Here is a 27,141-nt window from a genome sequence, read left to right as displayed (position 1 = left end):
TCCACCATGGAAGCCGAATATGTGGCAGCCTCTGAGGCAGCCAAAGAGGCAGTTTGGCTCGGTAACTTCCTGAGAGAGTTGGGTGTGGTTCCTTCGATTCAAGCGCCAATTACGCTTTACTGTGATAATAGTGGTGCGGTTGCAAATTCAAAGGAGCCACGAAGCCATAAGAGGGCAAAGCACATTGAGCGTAAATATCATTTAATTCGTGATATAGTGCAGAGAAGGGATGTAGTGGTCATCAAGATTGCGTCAGAGAACAACTTGGCAGATCCGTTTACTAAGAGCTTACCACAGAAGACTTTTGATAAGCATGTAGAAGGAATGAGTGTCAAAATTGTAGACGCATGGTTATTAGTCTAAGTGGGAGATTGTTAGAATATACTATAAGCCATGCGTATTGTTATAGTATTCTTTATGAACAATTATTTATTTATTTTTTTAAATTCAATAAAGTTTCATTTTAAATAGATCATGTGTTGGTTTGTGCGTCCATTGCTTACATAGTAGATGATTTAATGTATAAAGTTTAGCTTATACACGGAAGATTAAATCATCGGTTCTTGTAAGACATAAAAGTTAATGTTCACAATCTAATGATGAAATTGGACAAATCATCGGAATGATTGTAGCACAAGATTAAATATAATTTATCTTGATTATGAGAATGGTTTAATTCCAACTTCTTGTGCTAGTACATTTTGTATGTATTGAACGGATCAAGTAGAGATGAGTATTTTATACTGACTTTATAAAATAATTTCTCTAGTCCATTTAATGTACTTATACTCTTAATCCTGATATAATTATTATTAGCTGTGTATGTCACTTGTTGTTTTGATTTATTAAAAGGCGAGATTCTTTCGCGAGTCAATAAGCCTGGTAAATTGGATAACAATGATATACATTGGCGAAGTAATAATTAGTTGATGGAATCCATGTCTCGATTTTGAGATTGATGATACTCCTTTATGAAAGCTTATAAGTTTTCATGTGTAAACCCGGCCGGTGGATTTTGTATCCGACACATGAAATAAGTTAAGTATAAGTCTAAAGGAAGTAATCAATAAATTAAATAGTCAGTAATTTAATTTGATTGGTTAGTATCTGAATCTTAACATGGGGAGTTAAATAAGGTTTTATGGAAGAATTTCGAAATTGAACAAAGGAGTGCAATTACGAATTTTTAGTGGAATAATTTGTAATTTATTATGATGGAAATTAGTTTCAGAATTTCGAAATTAATACCATAATAGGAAGCCTTGTTAATTAAATTTTGTGGTCCCTACTGTGCCTAAATAATAGAAAATAGTGGAAACTGTTACTTAGTGGGAAAGAAAACGTGGAAACCATCCCTTAGTGGGAGAAGCAAACCTAACAGGTTTTGAAAACGGTTTTGACCTAAAAAACGCAGCTATATATATGGATATAAGGGCTGGACGTTTTTTACATGATTCTGACTGCGGTTTCTACTAGAATTTTGCCCACCCAAAATTCTCTATTTTCGGTTATTGTTTGGGTAACACAGTAGAAGATTGTGGAAATCTGCTAGTGTGTTTTCAACTGAGGAACTGGAGAACGACCTAGATTTGTTGTGTTTACGCTTCAAGAGGTAATTCTAAAATCTCCATACGTGCTAGTTATTTAGATTACACGTGAATAAGATTCTGTTATTGCTTCCGCTGTGGTATATATTCCAACAGTTTAATTACTCACGTGGCTGAGAGTAGCTATAGCTTGTTCGCGACCTTATTTGCTTCCCGATAGCATTGTTGCACTCTAAGCCAGAATGCAGATGAGTTGTTCCCGATAGGAGGTGCATGCCGCTCCTCCTACACATGAGCTGAGCCGCTTTGAGTCCGCCTCCTCTATGGACATACACTGCTGCAGCCCATATAACATTGCCTTACCTTCTGCCCAATTGCTTGTTCCAGGCGAAAGAAAGATTGAGAAGGCTAGGATAAGTTTGCCTATATATGTGATCTCTTATAATTTCACCTGCACCACAAACACCATCTTGGGGCAACTTCCATCGGAGTCGAACTTGTACCATTCCAGCGGTGACTTTTTCCATGTGACCAGTGTGATTGTTTTCTGTCTCATTGGTTGATCTATGATGAAATGTAACTGTTCGCATGCTGGTTGCAATCTCACTTTTCCAAATTTGGCTCCTGTTATGTCTATTAGATTAAACATTGTCTGCATTTCTGACCTTGGTAGTGATGAGAAGAAATTATGCCTTAATACAACAGGCGTAGTGCTTACAGAATAAGTCGCTACCTTACACTTGTGAAGCTCCAGAGTCCTCTTTCGTCGATCAGTTACAAAATAATAAGGTGACAAATAGCCACGATCAGACTGCATATCTTCTACAACTTGTAGACTGGTTTCAGTATAGTTCCCTTATTCTTAATTGTGACAAAACCTTTTCTCCCAACCTGCCTTAGAGATTTCGAGATCATGTTCCCGATGGCATAATCATTGCCAGCTCTAACAGCAGCAACATCTTCCAGCTCGTGATCCTCAACCTGCAAGGTTTACTGATTGTCAACAGACATGTTGAAGATAGTACAACCTCATGCATCTTAGATGAGAAAGCTGATTTTTACACATATTTCTTGCCCAAATAATTCTGTTTCTCTGCCTAAAGCAAAAATGCAGAGTAATTTTTCCTTCCTTATACCTCTCTAGACATCAACTTGAACAACATTTGCTCCCGTTGCAGTAACCTAGGGAAAGATAATGACTAAACACAATTATAACCGAAACAAGAAAGCCGTTTTTATCTAAAAAAAACAGATGTCTAGAGGTTATTCCATTCCCTTCAACCCTTGGCACCTTCAGCAGCCAGACCACGAGCAAGCACTATAGATGTTGTGCAACCATCACCAGCAAGATTATTAGTCTTGGCACCAGCTTCCCTAACTAATTTTACTCTTGACATTTTCCAAAGGATCGTCCAGATGGATCTGTACTGAAAACAATGGATATATTCAATGCATTATCTTAAGGTGGAAAAGTAAGAAGACGAAGCACCACCTACTCCATTGAATTTGAAAGTAAGTTGAATCCGAGAAGCTCAAATACCTGATTTTATCTGACAGGCTAAATTTGATAGAAGACGTGCATGCAGCTCATTACTTTACTATAAGAAATACTTTTAGCTGTCTTTCATCAGCATTCAACTGCACCTATGTATGATTTCTACATGGATATACTTCATACAATTCATTTTCAACTTTTTGCTTATATAACTGGTTTATATCATAATCCAAGTCAGGCTTAGAGTGTGAATCACATTAATGGAAAAATGTAAAAGAACAAGGACGACTAACTAAGAGTTCCCTATTAAGTTCCAGAAATGACAAAAAATGGAATTGCTGGAAGAAGCAGAAGAACTTTAGGCCTCAGAAAGTGTCAAGAGAAGACTTTTTACAAATGAAAACTCAAACAAACAACATAAGTAACTTCTACTATGCAGAATGAAGTGATCTTTTAAGGTGGCACGGTTCTATAATTCCATAGACCTGAAGACAAATTTAAACCCTGAATATTGACAACTATAATAATTCCTTTCTCTATCCTCAGAAGTCAAAAGCAACTAAATTGTCCAACCGGAAACAAGAAATTTACAACCATTAAACTACTTTGAGAAGGAATCACAATATGATTTACCAATTTAAACAAGTATATATGAAAGAGGCACAAATAACAATATATGATTCTAGTTTCCTCTCCATTTTGAACCATACACAACATAAAAGCTCCTTTAATGATGACACCTTAGACCTGTGGCGAAGCCAGAAATACGTACAAGGAGATTGAAAATAATAAAATGTCACTCCTAGAACTTGAACATGTGATAGAAAAGAATTTTTGAACCCTCTTTACCACTACACTAGAATCTTCTATTATGTCAAAGGAATTCAACAGTTTATAAATAAAAAATTGTTTTTACCCTATTTGCATAAAAATGTAATTAAAAATAACATTTTTTTAAATACAAAAAAAAAAGTAATTTATTTTTTGAGGGGAGGGGGGTTTTGCGGAGGGGGTGGTGCAGAAAAAAACAAAAAATTGAAAAAACAAAAAAAGGTAAAAAAAAAAAAATTCGGGGAGGGGGGGGATTGGTGGTGCAGAAAAAAAAACTGAAAATACAAAAAAAAAAGTAATAAATTTCTTTTTGACGGGGAGGGGGGCAGGGTGGGTGGTTGGTGCAGAAAAATAAAAGAACATAAAATTAAAAATACAAAAAAAAAAAAAGTAAAATTGGAGCAACTAAATAAATTGTTACTCCCTCCGTTTCATATTGTTTGAGGTAGTTTGATTCGGCACGGAGTTTAAGAAAAAAGAAGAAGACTTTTAAAACTTGTGGTCTTAAAAGATTAAGGGGTAAAAGGTTTGTGGGGCCATACCATTTGTGTGGCTGTAAAAGCTTCTCACTAAGGGCAAAAAGAGTAAAATGAAGAGTTTAAAGTTGAATTATTTCCAAATTTAGAAATGTGTCATTTATTTTGGAACAGACTAAAAAGGAAAGTACTTCTAATAATATGAAACAGAGGGAGTATATAAGTTGGGTTGAGATACCTTTTGTTTTGAGTGAGTTTCATGGGTTATATTTGGGCAGTTTAATGGGTCAGAATGAGCTATAAAATATAATGGGTTAACTTGGGCTCAACCCAAATTGACCCATGAGCTAAAAAGTTTGTAACGCAACCCATTAATCTCTGGGCGGATTAGATGGATTTGGGCTCAAATTGCCACTTCTATTAAGCACCAAATAATACCAGACATGTATGCTCTGTGTACACATTACCCTACCAAATAGTACCAGAGGCCTATAAAATTTAAATATTTAACAATGTTGTTAATGCTTGTAATGTGAAGGGGAGCCTTAGCGCAATGGTAGTTCGCCGTGTGATTAGGAGATCATGGGTTCAAGGCGCGAAAAGAGCTTATTTAAGAAATGCAAGATAAGGTTACATACATATGACCCATCGTGGTCTGGCGCTAGCCGCCCCCCTCCCCCTAATAGTAGGAGCTAAGTGCACTCGACTGCCCATTTGTTAATGCTTGTGATGTACCTCTTTAAGAACTGTTTCGCCATATTTATCTTGGGAGGACCATAATTTGTGTTTAAGCCACTTCAAAACGAGTTTGATTGCCTTTCTACAGTCTTAAATTGTATTTAGCTTCTTCTTAGAGTATATATCAGCATAATCTCAAGGCCTTTGCAGTGATAAAGGAAGAAGGTATTTGGTAGGAATATGATACTATGATTAGTAGAAATGTTGAGCACAACAAAATGAGTTGTATATAACTACTATTTAGTAGGTCAAACATTTGCTACTTTATTCATATAAAGTAGATCTCAGATTTGCTCATCAATTTCAAGCAAGTAGATCTCAGATTCATGGACGTTGACCACCTTGTTCAAGGCCTCTGCTAAAGTTGTGTGAAAATTTTTCTCTCCTGTCCATTTCTGCAACAAACAAAGTTCGAAGACACATTAGCGGCCAAACGCTAATTTAGCCTCAGAAGTTGAAGTCAGTACTGAAGCTTTCCACTTGGGAATTTTTTAGAGATGCCTTCATAAGTAACTCAAAGACACATTAGGTCATTAGCGAGAACGGACTAGTTAAATCCTCTAATTAAACTCATAATAGGGACTAGTAACTCAAAGACACATTAGGTCATGATATTACTGGTACGTAATATCATGAAACAACAACAAATGATACAATTTATCTAAACATTGTATTCATCAAACGATACACTACAATATAATACAATGCAATACGGTACATTATGAAACGATCTCCGAACTGTTAAACAACAAAAGGTGGCAGAGGTAGGGGAAAAGTCAACAAAAAGTAAATACATAGTCAAAGGAAATACTTACAAGCACAAGTAAGTAACTCTCCTTTAATGACCTCATGATAACCCCCAGGCAACTCTCCCAAATAAGAATTCAACCCATACATTACAAAAAGCAAGAAATAATCGTTAGGCTAAAATTAGGCACCATAAATCAAATCATAGCTTCAGTGAAACCTTCTCCAATGAAACAAAGAAGCATATCAAATTGTAGGTAGACATCTTACTCGTCAAATTCAGCCACGTACATGGAACGACTCATCTTGAACCTGTTCAATATAAAATCAAAGCACATATTTAAAAATGTATTTTAAGCTATGATAACCCGTCACATCCTATTAAGCTATGTTTATTATCAAATTCGTTTTTGCTCACACACGTACGCACATTTTCTCACACACACAGTGATTAAAAGCCCAAAAAAGTAGAGAATCAATGATGAAGTAGCTAGCAGAGAAATCAATGATGAGTACACAAAAATCTCACACACACACGAAATTCAACTCAAAAAACGAGAATATTTCTCTCTCGCTCACTCGCTCGCTCACACATATATTCACACCGTGATTAAAAGCAAAAAACAAAATAAAAGAGAAATCAATAATAAATAGCTATCAGAGAAATCATCAAATTATCGTCTCTTACTCACTCACACACAGAGACACGAAATTCATCTCCAAAAATGAGAATATTTCTCTCTCACTCGCTCGCTCACACACTCACACACTCACACACATAGTGATTAAAAGCAAAAAACAAAATAGAAGAGAATTCAATAATGAGTAGCAGAGTTACAGAGAGATCAGTGATTAAGTTGTAGAAGACACAGCAAGTTATACAAAAACAAAGAGATGAATGAGAATTGGCACTATAACAGAGAGATCGATGAAGTAGAAGAGTCAATACCTGAAGAACGCAGAAGCAACTTGAGAGAGAGAGAGTGAAAGTGAATTTGAATGTAAGAACCAGATATATATAGTAGTTGATGAGAGGGAAATTTGCAAAAAACGAAATCTGTTCGTGACGTTTTCAGCTCATTTGCGTGACTCTGTATTTTGAGGCGTGACTCTGTATTTTGAGAGTTTTAAATTTTCAAGGAAGTAAAATTCTACTAATAAGTTTAGTTTGATAACCTAAAAAGTAGAGTAAATAACATGCCGTAACCATTTAAAAATATACGTGTTTCTACAATGTCAAGATAAGTAGCCCCAAAATTTATTTTTCAGTCGCCAATTAGTTTCTTTTATTTAATTTAAATTAATTTTAAAATACACGTTGTATCCTATATTAATAACTAGTATAATTTTTTAAAATTTAAACTAATACTATTAGATATTTTGTTCGATTATAAAATAAAATTTGACAAAATATATCCTTTTGGTATTGGCGAATATTAATCATATTTAGTTAATAAAGTAGTGGATCTAACTAAGCATGAAAACAAGCTAAGATAATTGTAAAAGCTTAATGGTCTATCATGAGTCCTCCTTCTTTTAATTTTAACTTCGTATAAAAATAATTATTTAGGTATTACAGTCAAACCTCTCTATAACAGCCTTGTTTGTTCCGAATATTTTTGAATGTTATAGCGAATTGTTGTTATAGAAAACATATAACAACAACAACAACAATAACTACACAGTAAAATCCCACATAGTGGGGTCTGGGGAGGATAATGTGTACGCAGACCTTACCCCTGCCCCGATAGGGCAGAGAGGCAGTTTCTGATAGACCCTCGGCTCAGAACGACGGAAATAAAAGAGAACAAGGAAAACAAGAAAAGAAAAGAAAAGAGAAATCATTAGTAACTCCAGTAAAAACCATTATAATAACAGAAGCATAAAAAAAATAAAAAATGAATGACATGCAGTAACAGTAACCAGAGTCTAAGGCATCTAAGATAAACCTCAAGAATAGTGTGGGTTCAACTTAAACTACAAGCCATCTAGGATCAACCCTAATCCAGCCCCCCCTCACCCCGGTATGCAGAAAGGGAAGCACCACTACCCCTATCCTACAACTCTAATGTTTGTCCTCCATGCCTTCCTATCAAGGGCCGTGTCCTCGGAAATCTGCAGACGTACCATGTCCTGCCTGATCACCTCTTCCCAATACTTCTTAGGTCTCCCTCTACCTCTTCTCATACCCACCACGGCCAACCGCTCGCACCTCCTCACCGGGACATCGATGCTTCTCCTCTGCACGTGCCCAAACCATCTAAGCCTCGCTTCCCGCATCTTGTCATCCACAGAAGCGACGCCCACCTTCCTCCGAATATCTTCACATTTTGTGGGCGTTTGGACATAAGAATTGTAAAATTCACAAAATGGTAAAATTTGATTTCAAGTAAAAGTAGTATTTAAAAATTAGATTTGTATTTGAATATGAATAAAATTTTGGGTTGTTTTGAATTTTTGTGAATGATCTGAGTAACAATTTTGAAAAACTATTTTTTGGAGTTTTTAAAATTTTCGAAAAATTCAAAATTCATCTTCAAGTGAAAATTAAAATTTTTATGGCTAAGCACTGATTTGAAAAAAAGTGAATTTTTTTCGAAAAAAGATAAAAAATATTTCATGGCCAAACGGACTCAATTTATTCAATGCACGCCCAAACTTATCCTCTATTTTTGGTAATTACACCCAAACTTTTCCTTGGCGTAATTACCCCCCCTAAACTTGATATTTTGCTTCCCCAACCAATCTTATTTTTACCTTATGAGAGTGCGACATGCACTGCCACGATGATTTTTTGTTCACATGGTATTTTCAAATTTTTATAAGTTTGTCAACCTTTGGATCATCTTTTTTGGGCTAAATTTATTTTAAAAACTTGTTAAAATAGCACGGACTAACCAGTTTTTGGATTGGTAATTGAAAAACAATCAGCGTTTACAAAGTCATTAAAAATAACCACTATTTTAGTGCAACACGAAAAGTTTCAGCATAATTTACTAGAGATTAGAGCACATGTGTATGAACTCCGGGGGCGGACCCTCCTTATTGTAAGAGGGGTCAATTGAACCCGCTTCATCGAAAAAATTAATTATTTCTTACTTGTTAACTTCATCAGAAATTCGTGAAAGCCGATAATATTGTAATTGATGAATCCAGTCGACACAAATGGAATGTGACGACCCAAAGGGTCATCACCTGTTTTCTTATTCATTCCGTGCTGCCGAGGCCTTGAAAAGCTCATTTTTAGTCACCTCGATTTGCGTGCACAGTCCGGGCGCGTAGCAGGAAAGCTTAAATGTGAAATTTTGTGAAAAATGCTAAAATTTTGTATTAAAATGAATAAGTTTGACTTTGGTCAACATTTTGGGTAAACGGACCCGGACCCGTAATTTGACGGTCCCGGAGGGTCCGTAGAAAAATATGGACTCGGGCGTATGCCCGGAATCGAATTCCGAGATCCCAAGCTCGTGAAATGAATTTTCTTGTATGATGGTTTTTCTGAAATTATTAAGGAAAATGGAAATGAAAATTGATTAGAACGTGTTGGTATCAGACCCGTATTTTGGTTCCGGCGCCCGGTACAAGTCTTATATGTGGTTTAAGATATTTCTGTGAAGTTAGTTCGAAATCGGACGTCGTTTGACGTGTTTCAGACTTAAAACTCTAAATTTGAAAGTTTATGAAGTTTGAAGAAAAACTAGTAATTTTGAGGTTTGATTCATTATTTTTGATATTATTTTGGCGATTTGATCGCACGGTTAAGTTCGTAGGATGTTATTGAGTTAGTGTATGTGTTTGGTAAGGAGTCCCGAGGGCTCGGGAGTGTTTTGGGAGGTGTTTCGGAGTGGTTTCGAACTTAGAAAGATTGCAGAAGTTCTTCAGCTGTTGCAGACCCAGTTTCTTCTTCACGTTCGCGTCCTTCCTCCTGCGTTTGCGATGCCTTAATTTCTCCTCCTTTGCGTTAGCGTTCAAGCCCTCGCGTTCGCGTAGGGTATTTGACTCTGAGGACTTAGCCTTCATTTTCCTCATCGCGATCGTACTGATACTTTCGCGTTCGCGTAGTTCATAGGGCGAATTCATCGCGTTCGCGTAAAGGTCCACGCGTTCGCGTAGACCAAGTCCTGGACCCCCAGCCTTTCCTCTTCACATTCGCACTCTTCCCATCGCGAACGCGATGGTCTGCCAAGTTTACCCTCGCGAACGCGACCCTCCTTCCGCGAACGCGAAGGGCAATTTCGTCAATTATATTTTAATTCCAAAACAGAACAATGACGGAAATTTCTCGTCAAAACACACGAGCTCCTTCTTCTCCAAAGTCCTTAGGCATCCATTGAATCTCTCTTTCATCAACACTTCTTGGGCTAGTAAATCTTAACTCGTGTTCTTCATTTTCCATCAATATTTGTTGAATTCCTAAGCCTAAAACATGTAATTTAGAGTATAAATTGGGAAAATTGGGTATAGTTAGGGCTTTTTACTTTTTCTTGATTTAAACCTCGTTTTGGGGTCGAATTTGAATTTTTTTTTATATATTCGGGCTCATGGAGGAATGGGTGATATGAATTTGGTCCGAACCTCGTATTTTGACCAAGCGGGCCCGGGTTCGATTTTTAGAATTTTGGAAAGAAGGCTTGGAAATCTATATTTAGGCATTGGGTTTGATTTGTTTAGCATATATTGATACTATGAAGTCATTATTGTATAGATTTGATTGAGTTGGAGCCGAATTTGAGAGGGAAAACGGTTGTTGTGGATTGATTTGGCCATGGAAGTTGAGGTAAGTGTTTGGTCTAACCTTAGCTTGAGGGAATAGGAGTGGAGTCTTATTTTCTACTTGCTAATTGTCGAGTACGATGTATAGGCATGGTAACGAGTATCTATACATTGGTGTCTAGCATGACCGTGAGTCCTTAGATCGCGAATATACTGATTTTGTTATAGCTTCCATACTTAATTGATGATTTCTATATGTTGTAAAGAGTATGTGAAAGGAAATTGTGAGATTTGAACTTCGTGGAGCGTTGGCTCGAGTTGAAATACAAATTGTGAAGGTATATGATATATTTAAATCTTTAGAGCATTGGCTCAAGTGATAATATAAACTATGACATGAAAGTGAAAGAAAGAGAAAGAGTTATTGGTTTACTCCCTTGCCGGAACGTTTTGTTGCTTTGTTGATTTTCTCCCTTGCCGGGACATGGAAATTTATTGATATTGTTCTCATGCCGGGATTTAACTGTTTAATTGTATTTCCTTGCCGGGATTTTTATCATTATTTATTTATTTATTTTCTTGCCCCTTATTTGTGATTGTTGTTTGGGTGAGTAAGAGTGATAAAGCACGAAGGGTGATGTCGTGCATTGTAAGATATTTGTGGATCAGGTTGTACGCTGCAACAATGCTAAATGATATGGATCGGGTTGCACGCAACAACAATGATATTTGTGGATCAGGTTGAACGCCGCAACAATGCTAAATGATATGGATCGGGTTGCACGCCACAACAGTGTTGTTATATATTGGGATTGGGTTGGACGCCGCAACAATTATTAATACGAGTGTGTTTATTTTGGATACTAGTTTCTTTGTTCGCTGTAAATTCTAAGCTACCCTTAGACTGTTACTCTAGACTTACTGTTGATACCGGTATACCCCCGCAACATGTTTTCCCCCTCCCATCTTTACTTGTTTATTTCTGCTTTACTTTCCGCCGTATATTATATAACTGCACAGGTTTAATTGGTAGTCCGGTCCTAGCCTTGTCACTACTTCGCCGAGGTTAGGTTAGGCACTTACCAGCACATGGGGTCGGTTGTGCTGATACTACACTCTGTGCTATTTTGCACAGATCCAGGTTTTGGACAGCAGCAATAGTAGCGAGGGAGAAGGCCTTCAGTCCAGTGAGACACCGAGGTAGCCTTAGAGGCGTCCGCGGGGCCGACATCTCTTTTATCCTTCTTTTCAATCTATTGTCTTTTGTATTCGGGACAAACAATTACATTTTCTTTCAGACATTGTATTTAGTAAATCTTAGTAGTTCGTGAGTATTGTGACACCAGTCTTGGGTAGGGTTGTGCACGGATCGGATCGGATCGGATCGGATTTAGCACATTTCGGGTTCAAATTTCGGATTTTGAATTCTAGAAAATGCAATCCGAATTTGAACCGAATTATATCGGATTGGATCGAATTTTAAATTTTGGATCGGATTTCGAATCGTATTATTATTCCTCAAAGTTAAACTAATATGTATATTTTCTTTGTAAAAGATGCAATACATTAAGAAAAATTTATATTTATGCAATTATGAGAGTACTATGGTGCCAATATAGCTAAATCTAGCAATTGTAAAGGTAATAACTTGGAGGTTGATGTAAAGGAAGTACTGACTATCCGAAATTAAAGTGTAGTATTTATACATGTCCTAATAATTTCGGATTTTGGATCGGATCGGATTAAAATATACCAATCCGAAATCCGAAATTTTAAAAAACACAATCCGAAATCCGATCCAATCCAAAATTCGAAATTGAATGGATCGGTTCGGATTTCGGATATCCGATCCGAGTGAACAGCCCTAGTCTTAGGTAGAGGCTTATGTTCAATTTTTCCGCATTTCTATTCGGTTTTGTATGATTAAAGACTTTCGCTTATTATTTAATTCCGTTGCGTTTATATTATTGCCACTAATTGTTAAAAAGGGATTATTTCATTAATGGAAAAGGTAATTAAGTTTGGCTTGCCTAGCTCCTATTAGTAGGTGCCATCACGACCTCCTGAGGGTGGGAAATCCGGGTTGTGACAAGTTGGTATCAGAGCGATCCAGCCCACGTGTTAGATTTCAGCACTGTCCAGTTGGACAAGGACTTATCTTATGAGGAGGAGCCGGTAGCTATTCTGGACCAGCAGGTTCGTCAGTTGAGGTCCAAGAGTTTCCCTTCTATTCGTGTTCAGTGGAGAGGTCAGCCTCCTGAGGCATCGACCTGGGAGTCCGAGTCCGATATGCGGAGCCGTTATCCTCATCTGTTTCCTAACTCATGCACTTATTTCTTCTGTCCGTTCGAGGACGAACGGTTGTTTTAGAAATGGAGAATGTGTCGATCCAAAGGGTCATCACCTGTTTTCATATTCATTCCGTGCTTCCGAGGCCTTGAAAACGTCATTTTTAGTCACCTCGATTTGTGTGCATAGTCCGGGCACGTAGTCGGAAAGATTAAATGTGAAATTCTATGAAAAATGCTAAAATTTGGTATTAAAATGAATAAGTTTGACTTTGGTCAATATTTTGGGTAAACGGACCCGGACCCGTAATTTGACGGTCCCAAAGGGTCCATAGAATAATATGAGACTCGGGCGTATGCCCGAAATCGAATTCCGAGGTCCCAAGCCCGAGAAATGAATTTTTGAGTAAAATTATTTTTCTCAAATTATTAAGGAAAATGGAAATAAAAATTGATTAGAACTATTGGTATCGGGACGGTATTTTGGTTCCGGCGCCCGGTACAGGTCTTATATGTGGTTTAAGATATTTCTGTGAAGTTTGGTCGAAATCGGACGTCGTTTGACGTGTTTCGGACTTAAAACTCTAAATTTGAAAGTTTATGAAGTTTGAAGAAAATTAATAATTTTGTGGTTTGATTCATTGTTTTTGATGTTATTTTGGCGATTTGATCGCACGACTAAGTTCATAGGATGTTGTTGAGTTAGTGTATATGTTTGGTTAGGAGACCCGAGGGCTCGGGAGTGTTTTGGGAGGTGTTTCAGAGTGGTTTCGAACTTAGAAAGATTGCAGAAATTCTTCAGTTGTTGCAGACCCAGTTTCTTTTTCGCGTTCGCGTCCTTCCTCCTGCGTTTGCGATGCCTTAATTTCTCCTCCTTTGCATTCGCGTTCAAGCCCTCGCATTCGCATAAGGTTATTTGACTGTGAGGACTTAGCCTTCATTTTCCTCATTGCGATCGCACTGATACTTTCGCGTTCGCGTAGTTCATAGGGCTCCTTTATCGCGTTCGCGTAAAGGTCCATGCGTTTGCGTAGACCAAGTCCTGGACCCCCAGCCTTTCATCTTCGCGTTCGCACTCTTCCCATCATGAACGCGATGGTCTGCCAAGTTTACCCTTCGCGAATGCGACCCTCCTTCCGCGAACGCGAAGGGCAATTTCGCCTAGTTATATTTTAATTCCAAAACAGAACAGTGACGGAAATTTTTCATCAAAACACACGAGCTCCTTCTTCTCCAAGGTCCTTAGGCATCCATTGAATCTCTCTTTACCAAATCTTCTTGGGTTAGTAAATCTTAACTCGTTTTCTTCATTTTCCATCAATATTTGTTGTATTCCTAAGCCTAAAACATGTAATTTAGAGAAGAAATTGGGGGAATTGGGTATAGTTAGAGCTTTTTACCTTTTCTTGATTTAGACCTCGTTTTGGGGTCGAATTTGAAAAAAAATTATATATTCGGGCTCGTGAGGGAATGAGGGATATGAATTTGGTCCGAACCTCGTGTTTTGACCAAGCGGGCCCGGGTTCAATTTTTGGAATTTTGGAAAAAAGGCTTGAAAATCTATATTTAGGCACTGGGTTTGATTTGTTTAGCATATATTGATACTATGAAGTCATTATTGTATAGATTTGATTGAGTTGGAGCCGAATTCGAGAGGGAAAGCGGTTGTTGTGGATTGATTTGGCCGTGGAAGTTGAGGTAAGTGTTTGGTCTAACCTTAGCCTGAGGGAATAGGAGTGGAGTCTTATTTGCTACTTGCTAATTGTCGAGTACGATGTATAGGCATGGTAACGAGTATCTATACATTGGTGTCTAGCATGACCGTGAGTCCTTAGATTGCGAATATCCTGGTTTTGTTATAGCTTCCATACTTAATTGATGATTTCTATATGTTTTAAAGAGTATGTGAAAGGAAATTGTGAGATTTAAACTTCGTGGAGTGTTGGCTCGAGTTGAAATACAAATTGTGAAGGTATATGATATATTTACATCTTTGGAGCATTGGCTCAAGTGATAATGTGAACTATGAGATAAAAGTGAAAGAAAGAGAAAAAGTTATTGGTTTACTCCCTTGCCAGAACGTTTTATTGATTTTCTCCCTTGCCGGGACATGAATATTTATTGATATTGTTCCATTGCCGAGATTTAACTTTTTAATTGCATTCCCTTGCCGGGTTTTTTATCATTAAATATTTATTTTCTTGCCCCTTATTTGTGATAGTTGTTTGGGTGAGGAAGAGTGATAAAGCACGAAGGGTGATGCTGTACATTGTATGATATTTGTGGATCAGGTTGCATGCCGCAACAATGCTAAATGATATGGATCGGGTTGCACGCCGCAACAATGATATTTGTGGATCGGGTTGCATGCCGCAACAATGCTAAATGATATGGATCAGGTTGCACGCCGCAATAGTGTTGCTATATATTGAGATCGGGTTTCACGCCGCAATAATTATTGATACGAGTGTGTTTATTTTGGATACTAGTTTCTTTGTTCGCTTTAAATTCTAAGCTACCCTTAGACTGTTACTCTGAACTTACTATTAATACTGGTATACGCCCGCAACATGTTTCCCCCTCCCATCTTTCTTGTTTATTTCTGCTTTACTTTCCGCTGTATATTATATAACTGCACAGGTTTAATTGGTAGTCCGGTCCTAGCCTTGTCACTACTTCGCCGAGGTTAGGCTAGACACTTACTAACACATGGGGTCGGTTATGCTGATACTATACTTTGTGCTATTTTGCACAGATCTAGGTTTTGGACAGTAGCAGCAGTAACGAGTGAGCTGACCTTCAGTCCAGTGAGACACCAAGGTAGCCTTGCAGGCGTCCGCGGGCCCGACGTCTCCTTTATCCATCTTTTCAGTATGTTGTCTTTTGTATTCGGGACAAACAATTACATTTTCTTTCTGACATTGTATTTAGTAAATCTTAGTAGTTCGTGAGTGTTGTGACACCAGTTTTGGGTAGAGGCTTATGTTGAATTATTTCGCATTTCTATTCGGTTTTCTATGATTAAAGACTTTCGCTTATTATTTAATTTCGTGCCGTTTATATTATTGCCGCTAATTGTTAAAAAGGGATTATGTCATTAATGGAAAAGGTAATTAAGTTTGGATTGCCTAACTCCTATTAGTAGGCGCCATCACGATCCCCCGAGGGTGGAAAATCCGGGTTGTGACATGGAAGCTGCAGAACAATGGCAAATAGGGTTTATTATAGGGTCATTCGTTACAAGTTCGAATCTCTGCTAAAGCGGCAGACTTACTTCCACAATTTATTTTACGTTGCAGTTATCACTTTGTTATTTTCTTTGTTGTCTTCTTTTCCTACTTCTCTTTTTTTGGTTAAATGCTTAAACTTTATTTAACCAAGTAAGAATATTTAAATTCGCTAGTTTTTTTTTTGACTCTAGAACTAGATTCTATCTATTACATTTTCTGAACACTCTCAACTATCACTTTCCATTTACACATCTATCCTTCAATTACTTCAATTACTGTAATCTTTCTATACTATACTTGGATAATTCTTTAGTCTTGCTAATTCTTTTTGCCATTTCCTTTCATTCTGTCCAGCCAGGTGCAGTTCCAGTACTATGTCTTTGATTTTTTGCCTGCCTTCTACTGCTTTTCCTTGGAATCTTCTGTTGTTCCTTTCTGTCCAAACATAATACACCATGGCTGTGAACAGGAACACGAGCACTTCTCCACGAGCTCTGCTTGGATTTCTGCTTGTCAGCCATTTAATCACATCATCCCAATTACCAATCTGATGGGTTTCATTAAGCTAATGTAACAGTTTAGACCATATTGTTTTGGCATAACTGCATCCAAACCATAAATGCTCCATTGACTCTTCTTCATTTGTAGCACATAATACACATTCATCATCAAGTATAGTGCCCCGTCTTCTTAGCTTGTCCACTGTGGCTAATTTCCTGTGAAGTACTAACCAAAGAATAAATCTATGCTTTGGTATTGCTTTTGATCCTGCTGTAATCTTCTTCTATCAAACCTTCTGGAACTGAGGTCTCATTGCAATGTATAGCTTTTTGATTTTAAATTTTCCATTTCTTTGGTATTGCTCCAGCTCATTTCTTAAGTGCTTTTCCAGAAACCATTGCCTAGTATCAAAGATTTTTTTCACAATCCAGCATGCTTGTTTAGGAGTGTCCATTACCATAACATCTTTCTCTTTGACATAATAACTATGGACCCATTGAATCCATAGTGTATCTTTCTTTGCACTAATGGACCATAATAGTTTGCATAATGCAACTTTGTTCCATGAATAAATATCCAGAATATTTAACCCCCTGCTGATAATGGCATACATATTATGTCCCATGCTACCAATGCTCTCCGTGATAGATCACTTTTTCCTGTCCACTGAATGGTTCTACACACAATAACAATCATTTTGAGTATCTTCTTTGGCAATAAGAACACTTGTGCCCAGTAAGTTTGCATCTCAAATATCACACTTTTCAGTAATTGGAGTCTTCCACTATATGATAACCACTTAGTTGTCCAGCAGTTTATCCGAGCTGTTATCTTTTCGATCAAGGGCATACACTACGACACTGATAACTTTTTTGAAAAAAGTGGAACACCAAGATATAGAAATGGTAATTCCCCTAAAGTAAACTGCATTTCTTCCAGTATCATCTCCTTGAAATCCTTTGTTACTCCTACAATATATAGAGCACTTTTCTCCAGATTGGCTTTCAAACCTGATACCTCTGAGAAGTGATTGAAACTTTTAAGCAACAATTTTATAGACACCTCATCTGCTCTGGAACAAATAATTAAATCATCTGCAAAGCAAATGTGAGTAATATTATTTCTGGAACACCTTGGATGGTGATTGAAGTTTGGGTTGTCTTTTAACTTTTTTAGAGCTTTGTTCAGGTACTCCATCACAAGCACAAAAAGGTAAGGAGACATAGGGTCTCCTTGCCTTAGCCCTTTCTTCCATTGGAATCCGTTTGTTAACCCTCCATTAAGGATCAGAAAATAACTAACAATAGATACACATACCATAATCAGCTCCACAAACTTTACAGGCATACCATACTCTATCAATATCATTCTAAGAAAAGGCCATTCGACTGAGTCATAGGCTTTCCTTATATCTATTTTAATACAACATTTTGGTGATACTCCCTTTTTATTGTATCCTTTTACCATCTCATGTGTATGATCACATCGTCCAGTATGTTCCTTCCTTCGATAAAAGCTGACTGGGATTCTCCTACAATTGATTCTACCACCAATTTCAATTTTGTTGTGAGGATTCTTGATATGATATTGTATATAATTCTGCAACATGCAATAGGTCTAAACTCTTGTACTGAATTTGGGTTGGCTACCTTTGGAATCAGTGTTAAAGTTGTGCAGTTAACACTCTTCAACAGCTTCCCATTGCTAAAGAATTCTAATACAGATGTTCTGACCTTATTACCAATTGTAGACCAATATTCCTTAAAATATTTTGCAGTAAAACCATATATCCCTGGTGCTGTTTCATATGGTAACTCCTTCACTGCTTTATCTACATCTTCCCTAGTTACTTTGCAACTCAATATCTTTCGTTTCTCCTTGCTGAGACAATGCCCATTCCTAGCTAATTCCAAAACAATGCATGGTAGTTTAGTTGCTGCACTGCCCAGTAGTTCTAAAAGAAGCCTTTGAATTCATCTTCAATCTGCTTTGGTTCTGTTACTTTTCCTCCTTCTCATTACAAATGGAAGCAATTCTATTTCTAGCCTGTCTATTCTTTAACTGAGCATGAAATGTTTTTGACTTTCTGTCACCTACTTTTATGTCACGACCCCAATCCCGGTCGTGATGGCGCCCAACAATAAATGCTAGGCAAGCCCGACCAATTAACTCTCACAACCCAACTACGACATTTCATTACCAAATGATTGAAGAGAATTCAGCAGTTATAAGGTTCAATATACGATAGTAAACAGAAACAACGAGGAAAACCAGAATAACCATCAAACAACTCCCAACAGATCTGGGGTCACGAGTTTAGAGCCTCTAAATACAACTGAGTAGCAAAATCCTTAAAATACATAAGTCTAGGATGCGGAAATATAAATGGATAAAGGGGGATAAGTCGGGTCCTGCAGACGCCAAGCAGCTACCTCGACAACTCTGAAGCAACTCTTGAAGACGACAAAAGCACTCAACTAAGCTTTCGGATAGCCTGAATCTGCACACATGGTGCAAGGAGTAAAGTGAGCACTTCCAACTCAGTGAGTAATAAGCATATATAATGACTGAAGATAAGAATCTACGAAATACCATAATATAAAGCTATATCTAGCAATTTAGCACAATTAACGATGAAATGACAACAACAAAATTAGGTAGACCAAGTAAATATCAATGCATGAATGCAATGCAATGCACATGACCGCTGCGGCGTGCAGCCCGATCCATTTGGGTACCCGCGCTCACTGTGGGGGTTCAGACTCCGGAGGGGATCCTACAGCCTAAGCGCAATTTCATCGTAACATCACTGTGGCATGCAGCCCGATCCACACTCAGTCCAGAATATGCATGTGAGTCACAAGTCAGTCAAATTACAATTCTCAGTTCCAATTATTAGGAAAAATATAGTTAAGTTGTTAAAACATTAGGAATGTGACTAAGCATTTCGAAACAGTGTTTAAAACTCAGGACTGAAATCATATAGCATGCTAAGCATCATGGAAGCAGTGATAATAATCCCCAAGGGATTCAAATAGTCGGCACACAGCCCAAATATATCATAATACTCCAGATAGGATGCATATTAATCAGTCTATAGTCCAAAGCACCGCTTGGACACCACTCGGGGCGTACTAAGCCATAGCCCGCAGTCACAAACGACCCCGCACCCATCATGGAGTGCGTGTCTTGCCTCAATATAGCATCACAATGTGATATACCGGGGTTTCAAACCCTCAGTTCATCATCTACACATATTACTCACCTCTAGCCGGCCGTAGACTAGTCCGCAATGCCCTTGCCCCTCGAATCGACCTCCTCGCGCGTCGAATCTGGCCAAAACCACAACAAATACATTACAATGTGCTAAAGAAACATAACCCAATCGAAAATACTCGAAAAACACCAAAAATCACGAAGTTGGCAAAACCCGAGCCCTGGGCCCACTTCTCGAAATCCAAAAAACTTTACATCAAAACGATCCTTATCTCGTCACGAGTCTATACATATCAAATTCACAAGAACCGGAGTCCATTTGACCCCTCAAATCATCAATTCTAACTCTCTTAAGTTTCAAGCCCTAACCTCCATTTTTAACCTTTAATTCCTTGAATTTCTGTGTTTAATCCATGATCTTACACTATAATAACATAATCCGAGTCCAATCATTCATACCTGATGAAACCCCTTCGAATCCTCTTCAAAATTGCCCAAGAATCGCCAAATCCGAAGTCCCAAATTATTTCCTTCTCTTTCAAATTCGGAAACACTGTTCACTTTAAAACCCATGTCGATTTCCGCTCCTGCGGTTAAATAACCACACCTGCGGTCATCGCACATGCGACCAAACGACCGCTTTTGCGGTCTAACTTAACTCACCAGGGACCGCTTCTGCGGTCCAATACCGCTTATGCGGTTGCCGCTTATGCGGATTTCCTTTCGCTCCTGCGGTCCAAGCCAAGGCCTCCCAGACCGCACCTGTGACCCAAACGCCGCATCTGCGGAACTGCCTATGCGGCCCCCTTTCCGCAGATGCGGAAACAACAGAACCTGCAACCCAAAATCATGCAACAACTCCAAATCCTCCGTTTAACCACCCGAATTCACCCCGAGGCCCCCGGGACCTCAACCAAAAGCACAGACATGATCTTTTACCTCATTCAAACTTGATCAAACCATCAAAACACTATCGTTAACATCAAAATCCCTTAATTTCCTCAAATCAAAGCCTAAGTTTATTAAAACTTCCGAATTGCACATTCGATCAAAAACCCGACCTAAACATCTCCGAATGACCTGAAACTTTGCACACATACCCAAAATCACCTATCAGGGCTACTACAACTCTCGGAATTCCATTCCGACCCTCGGATCAAAATCTCGCATACCAACCGGATTTCGCCAAAATCCTAACTTCGCAAAACTAGGCTAACTTCTACATTGAGCCCCCAAATTCACTTCTGATTGCTCTCCTAAGCCTTAAATCATCCCCCGAAACTAGTCGAATCATTAGAAATCCATTATGAGCCCTCTAACACACAAGTCACCGTCCGGTTGACCTTTCCAAACCAAACCTTCTTCAAAGAGACTATTTGTCTCATTTCTATCTAAAACCAATCCAATTCTACCCGATCACCTCAACTACTGATAATGAAGTACATAGGAACATAATAGGAGGGAAACGGGACGGTAACTCACGTGACGACGGGTCGGGTCATCACATTTTATCCACGCTGTTCTAGATTTTTGTCTTAAAACTTGTTCGTTTATTTCTTCCCATTTCTCTGCCTGCACTATCATTTCCTTTTCCTGTTCAATTAGTTGCTGATTCAGATGATCATTATCAATCTGTCTTTGGATATTCTGTAACTCCATTCTGATTTTTCCAATCTTTTTTTCTAATGAGTTCATTTCTTTGTTCATCAACCTTGCTATATCTTGTATTCTTTGCAGTTTGGTCTATATGAAATGCATAATATGCCCTTCAATTCTTTGGTTCCATATCTCTTGCACACTCTCTTAAAATTCCTTTGGTGTAACAGTACATGATACAACCTAAAAGGTTATTTCAAGTGACTTCTTACCACCTCAGTATTTATCTCAATATGAGAGTGATCAGAAATACCTGGTACCTCATACACTGCTTCTAAGCTGCTATATTTAGTAAACCAAGATGCATTCCCAAACACCCAGTCAATGTTACTATATATTCTTTCTCCAGTATCTCTTTTGTTGCACCACGACCACTGACACCTTTTTCTATTCAATTGCCCCATTCCAATATCCTTTATACAATTTTGAAAGTTTACTATCTCAGTTTGATGAATAGGTTGACCATTTATTCTATCATTGACAGATAGAACACTGTTAAAGTCTCCTATCACCAACCAAGACTCCTGCATTGTTCTATAAATCATCCTTAGTTGTTCATATAGCTCCTTCCTTTCATGTAACTTGTTCTTACCATACACAAAAGTAATACAACATTCAAATTGGGACCCCATATCCTTCACTTGACAATGAATCACTTGAGTAGTGACCATCAGGATGTTGACTTGCACCATAATGTTTTTCCAGAATACCCATAGTCTACCAATAGGATTTATCTTCTCATCTGAAAATATCTGCAGTCATTTCCAAATTTTCTTTTAACTTTACTAACACTCCTAGGCTTTATCTTTGTCTCAAGGCAGCCTAGTAGAGTAATTTTATTTTTCAGCAGATAGGCCTTGAGTTCTCTCTGCTTATAGGGCTTATTCTGCCCTATTATATTCCAGGCACTTATTATCATGGGGGATTTTCCTCGTTGAGGTCAATCCCTTCAGTCATTCTTTCAATGTTGCTAGCTTATTGTATTCTCAATTTACTGTATCTGCTGATCATTAACAACTTTTCTATCTTACGTCCACTCAGTACTTTTTTGTTGTTTACCTTCATCTTTTGCTTTCCTTTAGACCTTTGCTGCTGATAATTCTCCTCTTGAGCTTCAATGTTCTGATTTTCTTTTTGCTTCTTCCCCTGATCATTCATCTCTTTATCCTGTGATATTGCTTTTTCCCGCACCTCTGTTGTTCCTCCTTGATCCACTTTAGCTTTTACTTTTTATTGCATCTTCTTTTGTTGCTTCATTCCATCTTGTCTATCCTGTTTCTCCTCTCTATATTTATGCTTGTCGATTGGGGCTTTTTCACAATTGACTTCATGTTTGCCTATTTGGAAACAAACTTCACAAAAATCTGGTCTCCATTCATACTCTAATTCTTGTTCCCTATGTATACCCTCCGCCTCCTCAATTAACAGTACATTTGGCAACTCCTGTGATATAGCCATTTCAATCAACATCCTAGCATAAGAAATTCTTTCACCTTCTGCAGTTAACTTATCAGAGCATATAGGTTTCCCTATACAGCTTGCTATTCGCCCTAAATTTTCCTTTGTCCAATACTCCACTGGTAGCCCTGGGAATATCACCCAAATTGTAATATTTCTTGTTTTCTCCTTACTGATTTGAAATTTAGGTTCATATTGCTTCAATATCATTGGTCGATTATTAAAGGTATATGGTCCTTTCTGTATAACTAGCTTCTTATCATCTTCTGATTCAAATTTGAAAACAAAATATTTATCATCATGAAGAAATACTTGTGGAGTTGCGACAAAACTCCACACACCATATACAAAGTTAAACATGTCTTTAAATGATGAATTTCCTCCCAATACATAACCAATTAGGGATGCCTGCCATTTCTGGGTTTTATCCTTGACTTCAATTTGATTCAGTCGAACCACCTTCACTCCTTCTTTGATAATTGGGGGATAATACTCCAATTGCATCCCCTGTCGTTGAGATATATTTCCTTTAACCACCTCCGCTAAGTTTATCTCTGTTCCCCTAGGATTTGGTCTCTGGTTGGAGAACATAAGTTTCCTAGATGCTTTCGCCATTTCCGTCTCATTTGGTGCAGGATCTGCAGGAGTCGTAGTTATCGGAGCTGCTTGTGCTTGAATTGCCTCCGACTCATCCGATTTCTTCCTCTCTTGTCCATGCAGAACAGTTGGTGCACTCCCCATACCTTTCATCCAATGGAACAGTTGCACCGAGTCTAGAGCTTGGGGAATCCCCGTTTCTGGTGTTACTAGTCTTGTCTCTTCATCATCTGCCTTATCTTCCTCATCTACAGTCGATTCCTTAGCTATGGAGTTCTTCTTCCTCTATCTCGCCATCTCCACCAGTGCAAGTTAGCAAACCTTGCTTAACGTGCGCCGAGAGAGAATAGATTCATTCTCGAGATTACTTCTCTTTATTATTTCTTTCATTTCTTCTAAAACGTGAGAGTGTTTTGTTGAGATTATTTGTAGTTTTTTAATTTAATAAGTTTAGTTTATATTTATTAAAATTATTTATTTGTATTATACTGAAAATTCTAGTTTGGTGTATAATCTCTTTTACTTTAGCGTTTGTATAAAATAGTTTAGTTCATAACTCCATTTTTTTTGTTTGTAAATACTTATAATGTTAAATTTCTTATAGTTATAAGATTTTTAAGTTGGTTAGATTTTTTTGTTGTTGTTAAAGTCAATAAATTTATAAATTTGTTAATATATATAGATAAAATTCTAAATATTAAAAGTAAATATTGTTTTATTAAAAAATCAGCTTTGATTAAAAAGAGCTTCAATGGCTTTATTTTGAGGTCACATGATGAACAAAATTGAGTACTGAGCAAATTTTATTTACCGGTGCCGCTTATATTAGTGGCTACCTCTTTGATTGAACCCGCTTGTATAAAATCCTGGTTCCGCCACTGATGAACTTCCAGCATACTATGTTGGAACTCCAGCACATTATGAAATTTCAGCATGTTATGCTAGAATATTTTTTCTAGATTTTGAACAGTATTTTTGTTCAAATTTATCTTTACATGAAAGTGACTAAATTTTAATTACTTTTGAAATTATAGTTGTTTTTAATTTACCACTTGTAAATCTGGCTATTTTTTAATTTCACCAAAAAAAAAAAAAAACTTGCCGAACTTTCAATATTTTGGCTAAATTTTTTATTTAGTTAAAAATGGAGTTTGACCAAACTGCTTTTTTTTTTTTAAAAAAAATTGCCCCCCCCCCCCCCCCACACACACACAAAATAAGAAATAAAAAGTCAAATAACTTGTAGTTGCATTTAAAGTATGAAAAAATAAATAGTTGGAACCCCAGTATTTTGGACAACAATTTTATTTGGCTGAAAAAAATGCTACTCTTTTCTTTGACAGTTTGCTACAAAAATACTTAGTTAGAATAAAATTGCATTTAAAGAAGAAGAAAAATACAATTGAAACTCTTTTATTTTGGCTAAAAATAATGAGTTCCAGCCAATTTTTTTGTGAATTAAGTCTAAAAAAGAAGAACATATAACTGAAAAAATATTCATTGCATCTAAAAGAGAAAAAAGAATATACACATTTGAAATTTTATTATTTTGGCTCAAAGTTCCTTTACTTCTTTTGAATACTATATAATTCCAAGCTGCATAAAGTTATAGTTTTAGACTTTGAGATTAACTGAAACTTTGCCTATATAATTTAGGAATTTTTACACCCTATAGAAAACCTTAGTACCCTATTTATTTTAAATAAATACCATTTTAAAATATTACATCCTATAAATACCTTTTATCCTTTATTGCAAAAAATCTAAATATAGTTACATTCTACAATTAAGGCACCATATATGCTAAATATTATTTTTCTCTCTCCCTTTTTGTATTTTCTCTCACATAATTACCGCGTATCTGCAAACCCCAATACAATCTCTCTCTATTTGCATACAACCAGACTCTCTTCTCCCACAAACCCTAGTTTCTTAATTCTTCTCCCACCCAAATTCTCAATTTTCTGCTCTGCGTCACCAACGTTATCTATGTGCATATTCGATAAGAAATACAGATTGGAATTACTAACCGTATTTGTGGAGGTTTTGAGCGGAGACCCAATTCACTGCTGGAGTCAAGAAAGAACGTAACCAAAACCCCATTTGTAATTGGAGTAGCTATTGATTTATTCTTCTCACCATAGCTTCCGTTGGCTTTGTTCCACTTCTTGACTGGAATTGGCAGCAACTTTCTCGTTGAGTTCAAGCTTGAGGATTGAGTTTTTACTTGTAAGTGTAATGTGAAAAGGGAAAAAAACAAGGAATTTGCCTCATGGCTGACCAACCGGAATTAATGGCTGGCCGCCGGCCGGCGAAGCCATAGGGCTGTTTCTCTATCTAGATCGCCCAAATCGCCTATTTGTATTCAGTTGTATTCGAATGTATTCTTCAGTTGTATTCACTTGTATTCAGGTTTAACCAGTTGTATTTAACTATTTTATTCAGCAGAAGTTAGTTGTATTTTGTTGCATTCAAGAGTTTATTCAGCTGTATTCAATTGTATTTTTGTTGTATTCAAGTGTTTTATTCAGATGAATTAAGGTGTATTTTATCGTATTCAACTGTATTATTCATATGTATTTCTCTTTATTCAGCTATAATCTTTATTATGTATCTTTCAAATACAGATTAATGAGGGATCATTTTAGTTCGTTGAGTTAAACTAGGAGAATATCATGTGATTTTATTTTCTTCCGTTTTTAGCGCAGATACGTTACTGCATTTAATGTTAATGTCGCTTGAATACAACTAAATAAATGTCAAACTTAGCTGGAATTCCAGATTTTACGCCTATATTTTTGGTTGTATTAATGAATACAACAGCTTAACACATGAAATACATTGTATAAAAACATAAAAGGTATTTATAACACGTACTTTAGCAAAGAGTATTTATAAATGGCTAATTAGACCAAAAAGATGGCGCTTTTTGAAAAATTCCCTATAATTTATCATTAATTACATTGAAAGCAATGCACTTGAACTTTGCGTTCAAATATTTTTGTTCTCCTTTGCATGTGGAGCGCAATTTATTGGAAAATATTTTGTTTCTCGAGAATAGTTATTTTGAAACATTAATAATCAGGACTTCAAAGACAACCGTAATTTGGTTATTTTGACTTTAAGCTCAATTTATACAATAGTCCTAGCATTCCTTAACTTGAATAAAATAAAAACAATATACACTTGAATAAAATAACTAAATGTAAAGTATATCTTCTAAATATAAAAATTCCATAATGCATAAAGATTTAATTAAACTTTGCTTATATGAAAACAGATATGGCATATTATATAATAATTGACCTTACAATTAGTGTAATTTAAATTCCTAAATATTATGAGTTTCTACATATTTCAAATAAAAATAATTAAAATTAAAATTTTGTTGATCTTAAAATCCTAAATATTAGGAAAAAGGACTAACTTACAAATATATTCAATATAAAATCTATTTTTGTAGGATAAAATAGACAAATAGTATTTGCAGGAGCTTCATACTTTTAAGATAACTACTCTTAGTGTACGTGCGTTGCACGTGTTTGTTGCGTCAATAATAAAAAAATATTGATAAACTATATTTTTCATCATATAAATAATATTAATATCATGTTTTAATTGAATCAAAATAGTTTCAATTAAAAAATT

General features: G+C 36.8%; 2 protein-coding genes across 9 annotated transcripts; both read right to left on the bottom strand.

Moving 5' to 3' along the window:
- Positions 1-1,267: 1,267 nt before the first annotated feature.
- Positions 1,268-6,941, bottom strand: LOC142174749 (ruBisCO large subunit-binding protein subunit beta, chloroplastic-like). 8 transcript variants are annotated; one of them, XM_075240933.1, is made up of 7 exons: positions 6,784-6,941; positions 6,105-6,146; positions 5,903-5,976; positions 5,429-5,482; positions 2,839-2,974; positions 2,684-2,729; positions 2,434-2,528 (listed from the first exon to the last, which is right to left on the bottom strand). In XM_075240933.1, exons 3-6 carry the CDS (start codon positions 5,936-5,938, stop codon positions 2,695-2,697), a joined length of 261 nt encoding a protein of 86 aa, XP_075097034.1. In that variant the 5' UTR covers positions 5,939-5,976; positions 6,105-6,146; positions 6,784-6,941; the 3' UTR covers positions 2,434-2,528; positions 2,684-2,694. The 8 variants fall into 8 exon arrangements, 3 of the variants coding, with proteins under 3 accessions (XP_075097035.1, XP_075097034.1, XP_075097033.1); XM_075240932.1 differs by having other exon boundaries at positions 5,903-6,146; positions 6,784-6,924; XR_012703801.1 differs by lacking the exons at positions 2,684-2,729; positions 2,839-2,974 and adding an exon at positions 1,268-2,171 and having other exon boundaries at positions 2,281-2,528; positions 5,903-6,146; positions 6,784-6,920.
- Positions 6,942-17,365: 10,424 nt separating this feature from the next.
- Positions 17,366-22,596, bottom strand: LOC142174238 (uncharacterized). The gene is made up of 6 exons (XM_075240031.1): positions 22,498-22,596; positions 21,651-22,190; positions 21,288-21,525; positions 18,031-18,469; positions 17,699-17,863; positions 17,366-17,585 (listed from the first exon to the last, which is right to left on the bottom strand). The coding sequence occupies exons 1-6, from the start codon at positions 22,594-22,596 to the stop codon at positions 17,366-17,368; spliced, it is 1,701 nt and encodes a 566-aa protein (XP_075096132.1).
- Positions 22,597-27,141: the final 4,545 nt, after the last annotated feature.

This window comes from Nicotiana tabacum, chromosome 20 (assembly GCF_000715075.1).
Source record: "Nicotiana tabacum cultivar K326 chromosome 20, ASM71507v2, whole genome shotgun sequence".
In the NCBI taxonomy this organism is placed as follows: Eukaryota; Viridiplantae; Streptophyta; class Magnoliopsida; order Solanales; family Solanaceae; genus Nicotiana; species Nicotiana tabacum.
Note: the sequence above shows the minus strand (reverse complement) of the source record. Positions and strands in the feature narration are given on the sequence as shown.